Source organism: Anabrus simplex, chromosome 3 (genome assembly GCF_040414725.1).
Source record: "Anabrus simplex isolate iqAnaSimp1 chromosome 3, ASM4041472v1, whole genome shotgun sequence".
Taxonomy (NCBI): domain Eukaryota; kingdom Metazoa; phylum Arthropoda; class Insecta; order Orthoptera; family Tettigoniidae; genus Anabrus; species Anabrus simplex.
The window spans coordinates 90,235,204-90,257,020 of NC_090267.1; the positions used below are offsets into that span (position 1 = coordinate 90,235,204).

The 21,817-nt window shown below is 39.7% G+C and overlaps 1 protein-coding gene across 2 annotated transcripts in view; it reads left to right on the forward strand.

Annotated features, from left to right (window-relative positions):
- Window positions 1-20,158, forward strand: part of LOC136867050 (UDP-glucosyltransferase 2) — a 67,318-nt gene extending 47,160 nt beyond the window's left edge. For both annotated transcript variants that reach the window (XM_067144155.2, XM_068227004.1), the window contains exons 4-6: window positions 3,921-4,143; window positions 16,744-16,963; window positions 19,814-20,158. In XM_067144155.2, coding sequence (XP_067000256.2) covers window positions 3,921-4,143; window positions 16,744-16,963; window positions 19,814-20,099 — 729 coding nt within the window. In that variant the 3' untranslated portion in view covers window positions 20,100-20,158. The remainder of the gene's footprint in view (window positions 1-3,920; window positions 4,144-16,743; window positions 16,964-19,813) is intronic.
- The last annotated feature ends 1,659 nt before the right edge of the window (window positions 20,159-21,817 follow it).

The window sequence follows — 21,817 nt, forward strand, 5'->3', positions numbered from 1 at the left end:
GTTTTTAAAATTCTTCCGCTTCTTTTGTCATTAGTTGATTTTTTCATTGCTCTTTCATTTATTTTTTAAGTTTGCATTGTGCTACTCTCTGTCTTTCTCTCTCCCTAGTCATTAGCCGTGAGGCTGGTTGCAACAACTCTCCATTTTTCACGTCTCTCTGCTTCCCTTTTCAGTTCGTAGTAGGAATCACATCTCATGTCATCTAATTTTTGCGTCATGTACTCTAATCTTGGTTGTCCTCTATAACTTTTTCCCTCTATTATTTTCTTCAATAATTTGTGTCATAAAAGCTCTCTCCTGCTCTTCAAAACACTTCTTCCTCCGTGACCATTCTCTCCAACTAATTTTTAATAATCTCCTATAGCACCAAGCTTCTGATGCCGGTAGTCTTTCTTTTTTTCTCGTTTCACCTAATGTCCAAGTTTCACTTCCATATGAAGCAATACTCCATACACAGATCCTAAACAGTTGTATCCTCACATTAAGACGTATGGTTTCTGATGTAAACAGGTTCTTCTTCTTCTTATTAAAATAATAATAATAATAATAATAATAATAATAATAATAATGGTATTGGCTTTACGTCCCACTAACTAATTTTACGGTTTTCGGAGACGCCTAGGTGTCGGAATTTAGTCTCGCAGGAGTTCTTTTACTTGCCAGTAAATCTACCGACACGAGGCTGACGTATTTGAGCACCTTCAAATACCACCAGACTGAGCCAGGATCGAACCTGCCAAGTTGGGGTGAGAAGGCCCGCGCCTCAACCACCTGAGCCACTCAGCCCGGCCTTCTTCTAATTACAAGCATTCTTCTTATTATCGGTGACCGAATGCCCTATGTCGCCAATGCTATTTTCCCGTAATTCATGTTCCTTTTTGTCAGAAACTGTCAAGGATAAGTGCGTGAAATTTACACAGATTATTCCTCAATTCTTCCTAAGTGATGGGATCTACAATTGGAACGCTTGTTCAATAAATTCAGGAGTAATTTTATTTTGAAAATCTAGCCGAAATTATAGTTTAAAATAATTAATTCTGAGGCATAATTCAAAAGGTATTCTTTAAAATGACCTGATTGTAGATCCCAAGGTGTATTACATACACGTTAAGTCACTGTTAAAATTTTATGGTGTTACAGTGTTTAGTTCTAGAGAAAAAGGAACGTGAGAGATATATAAGTTTTGAGAAAATCAACTCCACATTCAAAGAATGAAACAAGTAACAGAAACTTACCCTACACTGTTTTCTAGAGCAACTAGAAGCATCCAGTACCATAATATGAGTCCTCACTGTTCAATCTGCTCATGGGCGCTCGTAGGGTAGTTTGTAAGGGGGCGGGGGTGGCTAGTCCTGGGGGTATGTAGTATTTTTAAATAATTTGGAAAATGAATGGCGACTTTTATTCCACGGTAGAATACCACCCACGGTATCCCCTACCACTTCTACGTAATTTCTTCTTCTTTTCTTCTTTTCTAGCTTATTTCAATCCACTGCTGAATATAGGCCTCTTCCATATGCTTCCAACGTCTTCGGTCTGGGCCACTTGGAACCAGCGTGTTCCAGCCAACAGCTTTATGCCATCGAGCCATCTCTTCTGGGGTCTTCCCATGGTCTCCAGTGAACAATCCTAGAGGTCCACCTGTTGTAGTCTTGTCGAGCTACGTGTCCTACCCATTGCCATTTTAGTCTTGCTACTCTCTCTAGGATGTCTGTTACATTAGTTCTTCTCCTGATGTCCTCTGAACGGATCTTATCCCTAAGGCTGATCTCTAGCATCTGTCTCTCCATGGCTCGTTGTGTTCGCTGATGCTTGCGAACACTTTCCTTCGCCAGGGTTATCGTTTCCAGACCGTAAATAGTAACTGGCAGCACGCACGTATTATAAACCTTGGTCTTCAGGTTAATTGGAACATCCTTGTTGGTCAGGATGAATCATAGTTTTCGGAATGCTATCCAACTCATACCTATTCTGCGAGGAATTTCTGCGCATTGGTTGTCTTTTCCAAGTTTTATCTTGTGTCCAAGATAGATGTACTCATCGACAGCTTCTATATATTGAAAGAAAAACACCTGACTACATTAGATTTTTCCTTTCCCTGAGAGCTAGCGGGGGTCCCCCCTTGCCCCCGGGCATGGGCGCCCTTGAATCTGCTCCTTTTTTCCTTCTTCCTTCATTCTTTTGTAGGCAGATTTGCCGCAAATTCTGCTTGTTGCACCCGTAACTTGTGAAGTGCTTCCAATCCAGATGCTGTATGTAGTCCTATTTTCACTCCCAGTTCTTTTGGAAACTTAAGTCTGCCTCAGTTTCCATCATTAAACGTTATTGCCGCATCTGAAACCCCTAACTTCAACGTTTTATACCCCACAAATATATTTTTGAGAACTCTGATGCAAATGATATTACTAAAAGATTCGTTAACATTTGGGCTTTCCCATGAAGAAACTGTTTCAACAACTCAGGGTTGTCCAGATTCCTATATATGGGCTTTATAGCTTCCATTAAAAGCCAACAACCCGCTGTTTAAAATGAGCTAAACCGCAGCCTTCTAGACCAAGAACTTTGTGACATATCAGTGATAATGCAAATTGGTGCATCATGAAACCGAAATCCTTCTAGTGTAGCCATAAAATAAAATAGTAGTTAAACATATTCTAAAATGAATTTCTAAACAAATTGTTCACCAAAATGTTCTTAAAAGTCCAGAATTTAATGTTTTGGTTTTTAGTCTCTCCTAAGCATTCTTAGCTTGAGGAGTCTTACTTTAATATCTCACGAAACTTTTCCCATCACTCATGATTTTGCTTTATAAGTATGTAAATCCAGACACTTCCAGTATTGTTTCGTTTCCCAGTTTTATCTCTGTACGTTTTATTTTTCTTCTACTGCATATTATTTTTTTTGTATTATGTTATTTTATTTTCATGTTATATTGTTTTTTTCTGCCTGCTGTCATTTCTTGATGGATACAGTACTTTTGCATCCATCTCTTGGCACAGGCCAGAGGAAAATGTAGCTTCCACTGAAGTCCCAGTCTCGTCCATGGCTGTGACAGTATGGAAGCTGCTGGGGTATGGGTGGTGCTGATTAATGACATTCAGAGCACAACCAGTGTGTCAAGAGTGTCATGAAAGGTGTTGTTCATAGGGTTAGTTGTGCTACAATAGCACTGTCTGGCCCAGTGAGGAAAGCCATGGCAAACTACCTCACTCCTCGTCTTGCCTAGTACGCCTCATTTTGGTACTGCCATTGGTTTTTGTGGTTTCCCTATAACTGCATAGCCTTTGGTGATGCTATTTGAGGATCCAACCAGCCTCTGGGCTGATGACCTGACAGACAGACATATTGTTTTTACAGTATTTGATTCGTCATATGAAGAATCATTTGTAAATCTTCCTCACTCTCTGCAATTAATGCTATGTCGTCGGCAAATCTCATCATGTCAATTTTATTGCCGTTAATAGCTGCTCCAACTTCTAGTTCCTCTCTTACTCTGTCCACTGCTGAATAGGTATGGAGATAAGGAACAGCCTTGTCTGACCCCTTTTTCAAGGTGAGCCGGTTCCTCTTTATTACCACAGCGAATTGCTCCAATTTCGTATTTATATATGATATATACGATTCTCTTATCTCTAAAACTGATACCTATTTGTTGCGTTACTCTATTGTAAATGTATTTATCACTGGGAACTCTATAATTCGGTATCTCGCTGTTTAGGTTTCTTAAATAAATAAATAAATAGATAGATTTATTAAGCTGTATTTTGGAATCCAGCTTCTTTGTAAGATGTTCAATGAAAGCACTTAATCGCAACAGTTGTGGCTAAGTGTGGCCTGCCTCATCTACAGGGATGAGGTCAAGGATGGTAGTACCAATTCTGTTATACATTGTATAATTCACTTTTTATTCTTCCAACTAGGATATCAAGAGTTTCTTTGATGGTGCCAAGCATGGAGTAGTGTACTTCAGCCTGGGTTCCAATGTAAGGAGTGAAAATTTGCCCAAGGAAATAGTTCAGCAGATCCTCCAGGCTTTCTCTGAAATACCACAACGTGTTCTTTGGAAATGGGAGGCGGATACGTTGCCAGGGCTGCCAGCGAACGTCATGCTGAAAAAATGGTTACCTCAGCAAGATATATTAGGTGAGTTTGAGCTACATTGATACGTGGTAACCCCTTCATTACTCATTCCAAAACCGTATTATGCTGCTTCTCTCTGTGGAGAGCATCAAAAGGAACGTAAAGTGATTAAAAAATTAATAGCAATTTTTTCCAATTTTGTAAGAACTAGTAATGGAGCTGAATGCTCACAATGAATTTCTCCAACAGGATAGAACTTGAAAATCAGGCCTCTCTATCTTCTTTAATGCCAAAGACTTAAACTAAGTCTCGTATGGAAATGGGGGTCCTGCTCCCCTTATTGCAAACTATATATGCTTTTGAGCTTCCCTGTCTTTACTGTCGAGGTTTCATTCTTGTCATATCTTTGTTGTTTAGGGTTTGTGCAGACAAGGAAGGAGAACATTTTCAGTAGATTTTGTTATCAAAATTTAAACTTTGGTTCATGCTTGGTCCAGCTACTGACCCCTCATGCTACCTTTCCTCTCTGAACCACGGAAATATTCGGAATAATAATAATAATAATAATGATGATGATGTTGATGATGATAATAATACCCGTGTGGGGATTTACCGGTTACCTCCATCGGGCGCGTCCCATTGGAATTGGGGAAGCTCGCTGGCTCTGCCGCCAGCAGAGTCAGAGGGTAGTAGGGAAATAAAATACCACCGTGAAAAAAAACTGGTCCCTTGTCAGGGTTACGGCGAAGACTGGTAAATGACCAGAAGCCAGAAAACATCTTGAGGCAACCTCTAGGGCTAACAACCCTAGTTGTAAAAGGATGGGTACCCGTCCAAAGCAAAGTCAAGTCAAAAAGCATGATGGCACAATATTTCAAGAAACATACCCCAGGGGGTAAATCTTCGGATAAATCCCTCGTCGTGAATGCCACGGCGCACGAATCTCGTTCGGATTCTGGGGGAGACTCGACATCATGCAAGAGACGAGTCGGAGCATCTCGGTGTACCCCGAAGAGTCAAAAACTCAGGCGAAAATCTAAAACCTTTTTAGCAACTTTCAACATAAATTCACTTACACAAACTGGCAAGCTGAAAACCCTCACCAAAGCTCTTTACGAAAATCAGATATCCATAAAGGCCCTACAGGAAACAAGGTACCCAGATGAAGAGATTTTTGAATCCGAAGGCTACCGATTTTTCAAGAGCAAAGCGCAAAGAGGACTACTCAATGGAGCTGCGATGCTTGGAACTGCGTTTGCTGTTAGAACCAAGATCCTTAAATCGGTTGCAAATTTCGAACCTGTGAATGGCAGATTATCTATACTCACAATTAAATGCGCGAACAAAACCTACGCCCTAGTTAACGCACATGCCCCTATAAACGATAAGAACAAGTCTGATCCAGACGAAGTTGATAATTTCTGGGACCTACTGGATGAAAAATTAAACAAAATCCCCAAACACCATGTCAAGCTTCTTTTGGGTGATTTCAATGCCCAACTAGGTCGTGAACAGAAGTACAAGAAAGTTATAGGAAATTATCCTGCTCACAAAAGAACCAATCCCAATGGCAAAAGACTGGTGTCCATGTGCGAAAATCACAACCTGCAGGTCATGTCGACCCACTTTCGCCATCTACCCAGAAAGCAAATGACTTGGCGTTCTCCCGTACAAGCTCTCGGAAAGTTCCAAATTGATCATGTTGCAATCTCCAGGAGAAACAGCCCTGAGATTATGAATGTCAAGGTAAAGAAAGGCATCAGTGTGGCCTCAGATCATTATAAGTCTCTTATCAAATTCAAACCAATTCCCGCAAACACAAGGAAGACAACCAAACAGATCACACGCTTCGACAATGATAAACTTCGGCAAAGGGTCGAGGAGTTCCAGGAGAAGGCTAGACCAAATGACTGTGACTTTAACAACGCCAAAAGTCTCCTTGTTGAGGCCGCCAAAGACGTTGCAGAAATCAAGGGAAACAAAAAGCATGCCTGGTGGAATGGTACCTGCGAATCAGTCCTCCAAGAAAGACTCAATGCGTGGAAACAGTACTACTCTACGAAATCAGAAAATGATTGGGAAACCTACAAAACCCAACGTGCCCAAGCAGCTAGAGTGTTCAGAACTGAGAAACGTAAATACAAAAAATCTCTCATTGAAAAGATAGAACAAAACTTTAGGAAGAATGAAAGCAGAGAATACTACAGAGCCTTCAAACGCAAAATCATGGCTATAAACCACCATCTCTATGCTTTGAGCGAAAGGACGGCACACTGGCGACGTCAAATGAAGAAAATTGCAACATTCTGGCAGATTACTTCAAGAATTTACTTAATTGCTCTAAACCGCAAAGCGCCATTGAGACCAAGGAACCCTTACTCAGGTACCCAGATTCCAGACCACCCGACAGAGATGAAATCAAGCGCCACATTGCCCGTCTCAAAAATAACAAAGCGCCGGGGGAAGACTCAGTAGTAGCAGAACTATGGAAATATGCCCCAGAGGAATCACTTGATATCTTGCAAAAGCAAATAGAAGAAATTTGGAACAGGAAGACCCTACCCGAAGATTGGAAAATAGCTTTGATCCATCCATTACACAAAAAAGGCAGCATGAAGAACATCAACAACTACAGAGGAATATCTTTGCTACCCGTGACTTACAAAATTTTATCACTTGCCATTCTGGAGCGTTTGGAAGCACAAGTCGAACATCAAATAGGTGAATACCAAGGAGGGCTCTGAAAAGGTCGCTCAACAGCTGAACAGATCTAAAATCTCAAAACGATCATCAGATATTGTACACTAAGGTCCAAGCAGTATGTGTCTGTCTTTGTGGACTTTAAGAAAGCGTACGACTCCATTGACCGGGAAGTCCTGCTAAACATCTTAAATGAATTTGGAGTTGATTTGAAACTGCTGGCATTAATTAGAGCCACCCTGACCGATACAAAATCCAAGGTGAAGTTCCACGGATGTCTCTCGCATTCCTTTGACATCAAAACAGGAGTCCGACAAGGTGATGGGCTATCCCCGATACTCTTCAACTGTGTTCTTGAAAAGATCATCAGAACCTGGCGGGTGAGATTACAGGAAACCAACTACAGTCCATTGAGAATAGGAACCAAATCCAAGGGGATCACAACAGACTGCTTAGCATTTGCCGATGATATTGCTGTTCTCTCAAACGACATAGAAGCCGCTAGAGCTCAAGTTGAAATTTTAAAGGAAATTGCCGAACAAACTGGTTTGCAGATATCGTTTGAGAAAACAGAAGTAATGACTAACATCAAAGAGGCTCCACCAAAACTCCATACAAAATACGGGGACATCACCCGAGTAGACAAATTCAAATACCTGGGTGTGATCATCATGAAAAATGGACTGGACAAAGCACTTCAGGAACGAGTACGCAAACTAGAAATAGCCTACCAAACATCCCGCACAATCTACAACAAAAATGCCTTTCCCAAAACACCAAGATACGTCACTATGAAACAGTTCTGAAGCCAGTACTATATGCAGCCGAAACCCTGTCTCTAAATGCCAACAAAGGACTCCTTGAAGAACTGGAGAAAAGAGAACGCAAAATAGTGAGAGGAATCTTGGGATCAAAGTACAGAAATGGAATCCAGCAAAAGAGATCCAGCAAGGAAGTCTACAGCAAAATAGAGAAAATTACCGACACAATCAGAAAAAGACGGGCACGATTTTACGGTCATCTGGAAAGAATGGACGGAAGAAAGTTAACTTCTTTCATTTTTTGATTCAAACCCCAAAACCACAATTCCCTCGTTTAGAAATACCAGAGAAGACCTGCAAACGCTACATATCTCAGCTGAAGACGCCCTTAACAGAGATCTCTTCCGCAAGAAAATATTGACGAACGGGCTAAACCGAGACGAACAACCGAAGAGAACACACGGTGCCCCTTGGACAGAGGAGTGTAAGCAGGCCCAATCACAAAGAATGAGGGAAATTTGGGCTCTAAAGAAGGCCAAGTTCAGTGTCAAATGCAACAAGACTTAACGTGGTCCTTGATGGCCCCAGCGAATTATATAATAATAATAATAATAATAATAATAATAATAATAATAATAATAATAATAATAATAATAATAATAATAATAATAATAATAATAATAATAAGAAGAAGAAGAAGAAGAAGAAGAAGAAGAAGATGAAGAAGAACAATAATAATAATAATCACAATAATAATACTCTTAAAAGCCCTTCAAACCAGTCTGTTGGAGCAAATGGATCACCAAGTTGGTGAATACCAACGTGATTTCAGAAAAGGAAGATCATGCATTGAGCAGTTATGGAGTCTGAAAAGAGTCATGGAAAATTACACCTTTAAATATTTGGTAGTGGTCTTTGTAAATATCCAGAAAGCGTAACATTTAGTCGACCGCGAAGTGTTAATAAATTGACATCTTGAGTGAATTTGGAGTGGATGATACAACGGCAGAAATTATCAAGTAGACCCTAACTCTCACCCGTTCTAAAGTAAAATTCATGGATGAATTTTTCCAAGGGGTTTGAAATTAAAGCAGGAGTAAGGCAGAGCGATGGACTATCACCGATACTCTTTAACTGAGCGTTGGAGAAGGTTATCCGTGGATAGGAAAAAGAACCTAACAAGAAAGGTTTACTGAACCAAGGTATACATTGGAGGTTCAAAGAAGGGTGTCAAGATCAACTGTTTAGCTTTTGCTGATGATTTTGCGATCCTTTCTAGAAACACAGATACAGATGTAGAACAGATAAATGTTTTGAAACAAGAAACTGAACAGGCTGGCCTTAGGATCTCCTTTGAAAAAACAAAGTACTTGACTAATATCCCCTCAGCTCCCCAACAATCAAAGACAAGGTATGGTAGGATTGAAAGAGTTATCACCTTCAATTATCTCGGTGAGATTGTGCAGATGGGATCTAATGAAAGAGAAGCTGACAACAGTACAAACTTGAAATATCTAAGGAATAGTCAGTACTAATGCCAATGCATCTCAGGAAGAAGGAAGAATATACCAGTCATCCTTCAGTTACAGCTTGGGATATCAACGTTGTGTCAAAAAAGAAGTATTTGGGAGTAATGCTGGACAACAAAATGGATTGGTATCCGCACATGCAAAACCTGGTCATTAAAATAATGCAAATCCGGAACAACTTAGTCAGATGTTCTAAAGCGACTTGGGGCATGTCTTATCATCATTTGATGACGATATACAATCATGCTATTCTACCCGTCATATTGTATGCCGCAGAAGTATGGAGCATCTCCATATCAAAGAGAGCCAAATTGAAATTAGAACAAATACAAAGATATTTTCTGATATTTGCAACAAAGACATACAGAGCAGTCTCCGGCAATGCTTTGCAAGCTATAGCCTGCACAATGCCCATAGACGCAGCCATTCTTTTACATAATGACATCAAAGCCATCTTCAGAGGTCAACCCACAAACTGAAATCCAAACAAGATCAACAAGAAACCATCCTAGATATAATCATGTAAATATAAATACTTCAGGAGCTGTAGATAAAGCAGACGTCCTTATCTTCACAGACGGATCGAAGACGCAAAACTATGTCGGAGCAGGAATGGTAGTCGAGAAAAACTCGAAGGAAATCGTTATTTGAATAAAAAGGTTAGATATTAATTGCTCGGTATTCCAAGCCAAACTATTGGGCATCATCATGGCTGTGGAATGGATAGAACTACATAAAAACGGTACTTCAACTTATGCTATTCATGTTGACTCAAAAGCTGCAAGTTTTGCCGTAGATAATAAGAAAACCCTCCTCTGCGAACCATGTGATCTTGCCGCGGTGAGGAGGCTTGCGTGTCCCAATGATGCAGATAGCCGAGCCGCAGGTGTAACCATATCGGATGGGTATCTGTTGAGAGACCAGACTAACGAATGGTTCATCGAAAGGGGGGTAGCAGCCTTTCGGTAGTTGCAAGGGCGGCAGTCTAGATGATTGACTGATACGGCCTTGTAATAATACTCAACATGGCTTAGCTGTGTTGATACTGATACACGGCTGAAAGCAACGGGAAACTACAGCCGTAACTACCTCCCGAGGACATGCAGCTCTCTCTGTATGAATGATGTACTGATGATGGCTTCCTCCCGGGTAAAATATTCCGGAGGTAAACTAGTCCCCCGTTCGGTTCTCCGGGTGGGGACTACACGCGAGGGGGCGATCATCAGGAAGATGGATACTGACATTCTGCGAGTAGGAGCGTGGAATGTTAGAAGTTTGAATCGTTGTGGTAGGTTAGAGAATCTGAAAAGGGAGATGGATAGGCTAAAGTTAGATGTAGTTGGTATAAGTGAAGTACGTTGGCAGGAAGAACAGGATTTTTGGTCAGGCGACTACCGAATTATCAACACGAAATCAAACAGGGGAAATGCAGGAGTTGGTTTAATAATGAATAAGAAAATAGGGCAGCGGATAAGCTACTACGACCAGCATAGTGAAAGAATTATTGTCGTCAAGATAGACACCAAACCAATGCCCAACACAATACTGCAGGTCTATATGCCTACTAGTTCAGCGGATGATGAAGAAATGGAAAGAATATATGAGGAGATAGAAGATTTAATACAATACGTAAAAGGTGACGAGAATGTAATTGTGATGGGAGACTGGAATGCAGTGGTAGGCCAAGGAAGAGAAGGTAGTACAGTAGGAGAATTTGGATTGGGACAAAGGAACGAAAGAGGAAGTCGGCTGGTTGAATTCTGCACTGATAATAATTTAGTCCTTACCAATACTTGGTTCAAACACCACAAACGATGGCTGTGTACGTGGACGAGACCTGGAGACACTGGAAGGTATCAAATAGACTTCATTATGATTAGGCAGAGATTCAGAAACCAGGTGTTGGATTGCAAAACTTTCCCAGGAGCAGACGTGGACTCTGACCACAACTTGTTGGTCATGAAATGCCATCTGAAGTTGAAGAAATTGAAGAAAGGAAAGAATGCAAAAAGATGGGATCTAGACAAGTTGAAAGAAAAGAGTGTGAGGGATTGTTTCAAGGAACATGTTGCACAAGGACTAAATGAAAAGGCTGAAGGAAACACTATAGAGGAAGAGTGGAGAGTCATGAAAAGTGAAGTTAGTAGGGCTGCTGAAGAAATGTTAGGAAGGAAGAAAAGATCAACTAAGAATCAGTGGATAACTCAGGAGATACTAGACCTGATTGATGAACGACGAAAATACAAGAATGCTAGAAATGAAGAGGGCAGAAAAGAATACAGGCGATTAAAGAATCAAGTGGATAGAAAGTGCAAGGTAGCTAAGGAAGAATGGCTGAAGGAGAAGTGCAAGGATGTCGAAGGCTGTATGGTCCTGGGAAAGGTAGATGCTGCATACAGGAAAATCAAAGAAACCTTTGGAGAAAGGAAATCTAGGTGCATGCATATTAAGAGCTCAGATGGAAAGCCACTTCTAGGGAAAGAAGACAAAGCAGAAAGATGGCAGGAGTATATCCAACAGTTGTATCAAGGTAACGATGTAGATAATTTGGTTCTGGAACATGAAGAGGCTGTTGATGCTGATGAAATGGGAGACCCAATTTTGAGGTCAGAGTTTGACAGAGCTGTGAGTGACCTAAATAGGAACAAGGCACCTGGAATTGATGATATTCCCTCTGAATTACTGACTGCCTTAGGAGAAACCAGCATGGTAAGGTTATTTCATTTAGTGTGCAGGATGTATGAGACAGGAGAAGTCCCATCCGATTTTCGGCAGAATGTTGTTATACCTATTCCCAAGAAAGCCGGTGCTGCCAGCTGTGAAAACTACCGCACCATTAGTTTACTATCTCATGCCTGCAAAATTTTAACACGTATTATTTACAGAAGAATGGAGAAACAAGTTGAAGCTGAGTTGGGAGAAGATCAATTTGGCTTCAGAAGAAATGTAGGAACACGTGAAGCAATCCTGACTTTACGTTTGATCTTAGAGGATCGAATCAAGGACAAGCCTACGTGCATGGTATTCGTAGATCTAGAAAAGGCATTCGATAATGTTGACTGGAACAAGCTATTTATGATTCTGAAGATGATAGGGATCAGATACCGAGAACGAAGAATTATCTACAATCTGTATAAAAATCAGTCTGCAGTGATAAGAATCGAGGGCTTTGAAAAAGAAGCAGCAATCCAGAAAGGAGTGAGGCAAGGCTGCAGTTTGTCCCCTCTCCTTTTCAATGTTTACATAGAACAGGCAGTAATGGAAATCAAAGAGAAATTTGGAAAGGGAATCACAGTCCAAGGAGAGGAAATCAAAACCTTGAGATTTGCCGATGATATTGTTATTCTATCTGAGACTGCAGAAGATCTCGAGAAGTTGCTGAATGGTATGGATGAAGTCTTGGGTAATGAGTACAAGATGAAAATAAATAAGTCCAAAACAAAAGTAATGGAGTGCAGTCGAACGAAGGCAGGTGATGTAGGAAATATTAGATTAGGAAACGAAGTCTTAAAGGAAGTAGATGAATATTGTTACTTGGGTAGTAAAATAACTAACGATGGCAGAAGTAAGGAGGACATAAAATGCAGACTAGCAAAAGCAAGGGAGAGCTTTTTAAGAAAAGAAATTTGCTCACTTCAAACATTGATATCGGAATTAGAAAGATGTTTTTGAAGACTTTCGTGTGGAGCGTGGCATTGTATGGAAGTGAAACATGGACGATAACTAGCTCAGAAAGAAAGAGAATAGAAGCTTTCGAAATGTGGTGTTACGGAAGAATGCTGAAGGTGAGATGGATAGATCGAATCACGAATGAAGAGATACTGAATCGAATTGGTGTGAGGAGATCGATTTGGCTAAATTTGACAAGAAGAAGAGATAGAATGATAGGACACATGTTAAGACACCCAGGACTTGTTCAGTTGGTTTTTGAAGGAAGTGTAGATGGTAAGAACGGTAGGGGTAGACCAAGGTATGAATATGACAAACAGATTAGAGCAGATGTAGGATGCAATAGTTACGTAGAAATGAAAAGGTTAGCACAGGATAGGGTGGCATCGAGGGCTGCATCAAACCAGTCTATGGACTGATGACTCAAGACACAATAATAAATCTACCCATCCTCTCCCCGCTCAAATCAGAGACAAAATTTATCCTCATCAAAACGAACAAGATTACTCTTCACTGGATTAAAGGGGGAACGAGAGAGCTGACTATCTTGCCAAGATTGCTGCCAGCTATAAGTCTACAATAGACTATAAATCACCACCTCTAATTCATGCCAAACAAGTATTAACTGAATACTATAAAACAACTTGGAACTTCTTATATACCAGCTCCAAAGATTCCTTCCATACAAAATTATTCATTCCTAATATACCTCACACACTGTCATCTCTCTGGCCCAACTTCATTACCACCCAGTTTATTACGAATCATAGTCGCTTTAGAACCTATCTCCATAAAAAGAACATAATAGATTCACCATTCTGGAGCTGTCCGGAAATATCTGCACAGACCGCTCGACACCTGTTGACTGAATGCACCACGTACTCGAGAGAACGACCAGCTGTGCTACGCTAACTCCCCTGCCAATGATTGTGAAATACCACTGGAACACTGTCCAAGTAACAGAATTCCTCAAGAAAATCTTCCTTTCTCTTCAATAATTTATCTATATGTTGTTATCATAACTGTAAATATCCATGATATACCTCTAGGTGAAACACGGGTTGTAAATATATTAGCTAAATAAAAAATAAATACAAAACAGTGGGCGAGTTGGGATGACCGCAGAGATCTGCAGAACACACATCCTGTATAAGGAAAAGGCAATTTCAATGCAGGCTAAACTCAGACATTACAACACGGTGATTAAACCCGAATATTTCTACGGAAGTGAATGCATCTGAGTTACTGGAAAGGTTGCTCTGAGAGTAGCTAAGAAGTTTGAGAGGAAGATCTTTCGAAAGATAATAGGCCCGAATATCGTGGCTGAAAAATACCAAGGACGAGGGAACTTTATCATAAAACCGAACGACTGATGGAATCCATCAAGAAGCGACGACTCAACGTCTATGGCCACCTATTTAGAATTGAAGACAAGCGGTTGACTAAGAAAATTTTTACCATACTCGACAGCAGACCGAACACATGTTGTAAGTGGGTTAGGGTGGTCAGGAAGGATCTGAAAACAATTGGACTAAATCGTGAAGACATTGTTAACAGAACCAAGTACCGACACCGGATCAATAACTTCAAGGGTTTTCGCAAAGAAGAACAGCAGAACAGCGGGTGGACAGCAGAAAGCAACGATACGATACTGGGCTGCAAAGAAAGCTTCTAAACATGTTGCTTATTGTGGTCTCTAATGGCCGTCAAAGTCAATAATAATAATAATAATAATAATAATAATAATAATAATAATAATAATAATAATAATAATAATAATAATAATAATAATAATAATAATAATAATAATAATAATAATAATACTGTATATGTATGTCGGGTATTCAGCCCGAAGGCTAGTTTTATCCTCCACAGCTCCGCCTAAGGCTGTCATAATAGCCTAGGTGTCACTGAAGAGGCGTACTAGGGAAACGAGGAGTGAGGTAGTTTCCCGTTGCTTTCCTCACCGAGCTAGAAGTTGCTATTACATATCAGTCTGCCAAGCCTACTGAAATGTATGCAGCAGCCGATTCTATGAGTGATATTTTCACATCATTAATGACATGGACTGGCTGCATAAGTAATGGTATTACTAGCATCGCTCATACCTCAGTCACTTTCATATTGTCAAATCCAAGGATGAGACTGAGACAGGTCAATGAAAGTAGTCCTTTTATTTTAAAATTCAAAAACGCTGTTGTTTGGGGCGTCGACCCATGTGGATATTTTGCCCCTACTGGCACCATATCGTATAAACCTGCGTGTAATTGGAATGGCGGTAGTGTGGAATGTTAGGTGTGAGGAAAGGAAGATTAAGGATATCACAAACACCCAGTCTCCAGGCCAGGGATATTAATCATTACAATTGAAAGCCCCTAACCCGGCCGGGAATCGAACCTGGGGCCGCCGGATTACAGGCGGACGCGTTGCCCCCTACACCGCGAGGCCGCATTCAATGAAAGTAACAAGTAATAATTAGTGGCAGCTGGTCTAAATTGGGCAGGGAGAGCTCATGACAGGTGTTCACAGTTCTACAGCACCGAAAACATACATTGGTGTTCTCTTACTAATATACAAGATTCGTCTGAACTCTCTAAGTCAAAAAAACAAGCAGGTGATTCGGAAGGTCGGGCTGACGCGGAATTGACCCTTGTTAATGAACAGGAGAACTGTCCATCACAGGAAATGCTGGAAACCGTGGTTTAGATGCACCAATTGATTGCTGTCACATGTATGCACATTCGCATCTCCTTCATACTCTGCCCTGAGTACGTCGCTGTGTCATGACGTGTGAGTGAGTGAGAGGAGCAGACGTGTTTAGTGCCCAGTTGAATGCAACACAAAATGGTGCTCACGAAAAAAAGCACGTGTTCATTGTTGAGTGTTATGCGAAGCACGGTTCGTGGAAATCCAGTGCGGAACTGTTTCCGCAAGACAAGTGTTTTGGCAAAACATCCAGCAAAGTCTGGAATACAAAACATTGTAACAAAATGTCGTGAAAGAGGTTCTGTAGGCAATAAAAGCCGCAAATCTCCGAAAAGAGTTCGAATACCAGAAAACATTGCCTGAGTGAACGGAAGTCTGGAACAAAGGCCGACAAAATCTGAACGCCTTTTATCTGTGCAAGTGGGAATAAAGAGATCGTCGTGTTGAAACATTATCAAAAAGGACCTGCGTCTGTACACTTCTTCTTCTTCTTCTTTATCTGTTTACCCTCCAGGGTCGGTTTTTCCCTCCGACTCAGCGAGGGATCCCACCTCTACCGCCTCAAGGGCAGTGTCCTGGAGCTTCAGAATTTTGGTCGGGGATACAATTGGGGAGGATGACCAGTACCTCGCCCAGGCGGCCATAACTGCTTTGCCGAACAGGGGACTTGCGGGGGGATGGGAAGATTGGAAGGGATAGATAAGGAAGAGGAAAGGAAGCGGCCATGGCCTTAAGTTAGGTACCATCCCGACACTTGCCTGGAGGAGAAGTGGGAAACCACGGAAAACCACTTCTAGGATGGCTGAGGTGGGAATCGAATCCATCTCTACTCAGTTGACCTCCCGAGGCTGAGTGGACCCCGTTCCAGTCCTCGTACCACTTTTCAAATTTCGTGGCAGAGCCGGGAATCGAACCCGGGCCTTCGGGGGTGGCAGCTAATCACACTAACCACTACACCACAGTGCATCTGTACACTTACAAATGCGTTAAAGCTTCCAGACGAACCTTTGCGTGTTGAGTTCTGAGTGAAGTGGAGTCAGTTTTTCATTTCTTCAGATGCGGCCATTTCCAGCATCTTCTGTGATGTTCATTAACCAGGGTCAATCCCAAGTCAGTCCTATTGCAAATATTTCCCAGACCAGTTTGATTTTGCCCACCCGGTATAATAAGTTATGATCTCTTTATATTGGGCTAAACATGAGATAATTCATATGAAATTAAATAATTATATGATTCAAGCATGTCTTATTTCCCTACAGCCTGTAGCTTTGAGAATACCTGTGTTTGATATTCCACAGCTCATCCGAACATACGAGTGTTTATCACCCAAGGAGGACTTCAGAGTTTTCAAGAAGCAGCCTATCACGGTGTGCCCCTCATAGCAATTCCATTCATGGCGGACCAGCCGTACAACGCTGCCAAATATATAGCTGCAAAGATCGGCGTCAAGTTGGAAGTGAAAGACCTCACAAAGGGGAATCTGTTGGAGGCCATCGGAAAGGTTGTTAACGACTCGAGGTAAGAAACAAATCGTTTGGGAAGATTACACCTAGACAAACCAAGGAAATATGTTTTCCTTTGTTCCAGAACGTTTTACTTATTTATTTGCTCATTCGCTTTCGGCGACGCTGGAACAGTAAAGACCTAGGAATGAGAATGTGCTCCCGTAGGAAAGCTATTCTGTCCATACCGTGTAGTCAATGTGCTCACTAGGAGTATAATATTAAAGTGCTCTAACCGCACGGAAGTCTCGGAGAACTGTTTCGACCGAGGAGTGACTAAATCAGATTTTTACCTGCAGTCAATCATCAGAGTTAAAGTCAGTCATCAGTGATTGTATTTAGACCTGTCGCCCAGGTGACAGGTGTTTACCTAGCCATTTCTTAAACTTTTTCAAAGAACTTGGAATTTTATCGAACATTTTCCTTGATAAATTATTCCAATACCTTGTTCCTCTTCCTATGAATGAATATTTGCTCCAATTTGTCCCCTTGAATTCAATCTTCACATTCATATTATGATTCCTACTTTTAAAAGCTCCTCTCAAACTTATCCGTCTACTAATGCCATTGTACGCCATCTCTTAACTAACAGCTCGGAACATACCTCTTATTAACAACAATTATAGTAGGAATTTTTTTATTGTCCACCTATTCAATACTATCCACCTTTCGGTGGTTACAGTTTCATACAATTATATCTCTTTATGGGACATGTTTCGCTCACTTAATAAGCATCCTCAGCCTTAATTTAATCTTAAAATGATGACCTTGAATAATGGTGAACATATTAAAAAGTCAATTGTCATTAATAAAATTACTATAGTCTCCAAAACTAACTTACATTACATCTAAATAGGACGACACTAAACACTTCTTAAAAATAAGTGATTAAAATTATCACATTGTCAATCCAAAGCCTTGTATCTGAAACTAATAATAGATCTTCACACAGTAGTCAGTTTAAAAAAAGATTTAAAAACTTACTACTGTCTGTAAGATGAAGATCTATTATTAGAACATTTTGGTATTTTTAAATAATCCACCCGGACACTGACCAGTGGTCTAAGAAGGAGGACGGAAAATAATGCCTAGACAATTATTTTCATGGAATAACCCTGTTCCATTGCCTATGATATGAAATTTGATAGGAAAAGTCTCAGCAGTGTTATTTCACAATACATTTCTACCTAAAATGGTAAAATGCATAAATTGGACTTGAATTTTCAAATTCACCAAATTCAAATAAGCCGTTAAGTCCGGTTACATAAAAATATATCTAACGTTACCCATGTTTTTGACATAATAAGAAATTTTAACTCACCATCTGGACGAGACACTATTATTTCCTTCAGGATTTAGTTTTCAGGAAAGTGGTTGCTACACACAACTGTGTGGTGATTAACTATTAATTTCTCCCTAGGAATAGCATTCTTCCATAACCTAACCCTTTCTTCATCAGAAGGAAAGACAAATACTGGAGTGTACTCTTCTCGTTAAATTTTGGCTTTGCAGCCAGGCAAGTCTTAGCATGGTGATTTCTCTCACTGATAACCTTAATTCAATTATATTCACATCGTGGTTGATAATAAAACGCTGAATGCACTAACTCAATTAATTTTACACTATGGACATAACATTACACAAATAAACTACAAAATTAAAACACTGAAGAGAGATTTTCTTAACCTATAACCTCACATGAATACACTCCAACACTAAGTTGTCTTCACTAATTGAGGACTTTTCACTTAATAATGCAGTCGATACCGACACAGTCTGATATATATTTGAGTAAAAATGCGGCCAACATTAAACATTTCAATAAATCACCGAAGAATTCACATGAAACTCAAGTAACTCACGTGCTAAACTTTCCCCCTAACGATCAGCTGATTGCTTTTCCGCGCTTGCTACAGTACGGCCTGTACTTCACGAAGGCAGTGCCAGTGGGCGTCAGAAGCATGTCCAGCAGCTCATCTTTTAAAGATGCCCGTGACGAAATACTAGGTAAACACGCATGAATCATCAAGTTTTGACCTGAAAACACCTCCTTCTGCCGCTTTTACATCATTATTTCCCTCTTCCTTTCACTTCTTCTTCTTCTTCTTCTTCTTCTTCTTCTACTTCTTCACTCAATTGAAAGCGATAGATATCTCGGTATATTGTAGAAATACCGTATTGTAGAAATGTATATATTTTCTAAACGTTCTCTTAAGTAGCAGTTATAGTACTCATTATTCATATATATTTTATCTACTCTACGTACGATGTCTCTACTATAGATGATATGATTTGTTTTTTACGTGTGATTACTTTTATTAATACTATTAATCATTGTTAATATTGTTTTCATATTATTGCCATCAGTAGTTATTATTAACAGTGTCCTAGGTTAAGACTGCTTAAGTGTAAGAAAGGGAGTACAGTACATCCCTTACATCCCTAACTTTGCCAGAATAAATAAAACATTATTATTATTATTATTATTATTATTATTATTATTATTATTATTATTATTGAACATACAGAACATATATCGATACGATATCGATGATGTCGTCGCGTAATAAAGAATAGACTACTTGTAAAAATGGAGTAGTAAAACTGATTGCCCTAAAATAAGCAGATTCACTGAAAAAGAAGGACATTTTGGTATTTTTAAATAATACACCCGGACACAGACCAGTGGTCTAAGAAGGAGGACGTGTTCGGTTAAAGGAGGACGTCTGGTCGCCCTACATTTTCCTATTGCCAGGAATTAGGCACTGTTCAAAAATACATTTTCCTCCAGATGGTGAACATGGGATTTTATGGCTTTTTATCGTATTTTGGTCATTATATCAAACTTGTTCTTTTACTATTTCAGTTACCGTGACAACATGAAGAAGTTCTCTGCCGTGTTTCGGGAGGAAATGGAACCCTCTCTGGACAGAGCCATCTGGTGGATAGAATATGTACTGAGGCATAACGGTGCTCGTCACTTAAGATCGGCAGCGTTGGATCTCGCCTGGTACCAGTATCTACTGCTGGATGTCATCGCCTTTGTCGCGGTGGCTGTTCTCGCTGCAGCCCTAGTCAGTTACCTGATCGTGAAGAAAATATTTTCATTCATTAAAAGCTATTTTTCGTCGCCTAAATTGAAGAAAAACTAATTTACCTGTACATACTCGTATTTTACAAATAGACTGAATTAAAAATTTTAATATCTTTACCCAGTAAATTTTAATGTCTACCCGAAACAAATCCGTATTCTCTTCATAGCTCTGTGTATTGCAGCACCGACTGTTGCTGGATGAAACTACGAAGAGTTACAAAGTCAACCTGTTTCAGAAATGAAAACTATTTTCCTAAATTTCCAATTTCTTGGGAGATAGATTAAAGTTCACTCGATGAGTAGACCACTTTAATGACCAAAACACATATTTCCAAGTGACTTTTTCCTGACGTACTGGTCCATACTTGTTGAACTATTGTTAGTATACGTATAATACTGAACTCTCTTAATTACTGGCTTCTCACCAACACTGACCAATAAATCGTCGCTACCGGGACAAAACCTCCTATGTGAAATATTTTAGTTTAGAACTTTGGCCGGTAAAGTTCTGTCATATAAGGTGTCTTTGTTAAAAGGTCAAACACAAATCACCATATGAATTCACCATTAAACAGAATATGTCAGTTAATTAATAAAATGCCAAACGTGGACATATTTCACGACGAGAGTATCTTGTTAAGGTCAGTCAGAAGGGAACTCGCACAGAGAGAAGACATAAAGTAAATAGAGTAGCATTATTGTGTACCATGAATAATTTAGTCCTTAGATTAATTTAGACTAATAATGTATATTTTAGGAGGAATTATAATAATAAGAAGTTGAAACACACACTTACCACTGTCCATAGTTCCTAAGTATAATATTAGGTTTATATTTTAATTTTTATTGTAAATTGTTTATAACATTAGAAATAAGAAATGGGAATGTTCTGGAAGTGGGCAGAAATGCCTCTTGAACAATAAATAAATAAATAAATAAAAAAATAAATAAATAAATAAATAAATAAATAAATAAATAAATAAATAAATAAATAAATAAATAAATAAATAAATAAATAAATAAATATTGTGTGAATATTGTCAAGCTATTCTCGCTCTTCATAATGTATGTGCTGCGGGTCAGTATATCACCAAAAATATTATTACATAAGAGGTTTTGTCCCGGCAACGACGAAATGCTGGATTTTTGAAATTAGTCACATTTATGTGGTTCAGATTCCACTTAAAACTGGAGTTCTAGAGTTTCCTGTGGTTCCCAGCCATGTAAAATTGCTAGGTTTCTTACATTTGTTCCCAATAGAAGTTTACGATGTACGAAGGTCAGTCAGAGCCAGTACTGATTTGGATTTGCCTATGTGTGGAGAACAATGATTAGAGATAGTATAATTTAACATTTTAAAACTAAACGTCCAGCATTAAAAAGTTAAAGCATTTTCTAGCATTTTAAATTAGTTTAGATTATATTTATTTTTTGTCTGGTAAAGTTAGGGCCATTTGGCCCTTTCTTCCATCTAACTAGATTATGAGATACAATTCATGTGCAATCATAACCAGAAACAAAATTTCCTTACCGAACAAGTTGGCCGTGCGGTTAGGGGCGCGCAGCTGTGAGCTTCCATTCAGGAGATAGTGAATTCGAACCCCACTGTCTGCAGCCCTGAAGGTGGTTCTCCGTGGTTTTCCATTTTCACACCGAGCTGTACCTTAATTAAGGCCAAGGGCGTTTTCTTCCTACTACTAGCTCTTTCCTATATCTTCGTCGTCATAAGATCTATCTGTGTCGGTGCGACGTAAAGCAGACTGTAAATAAAAAAAA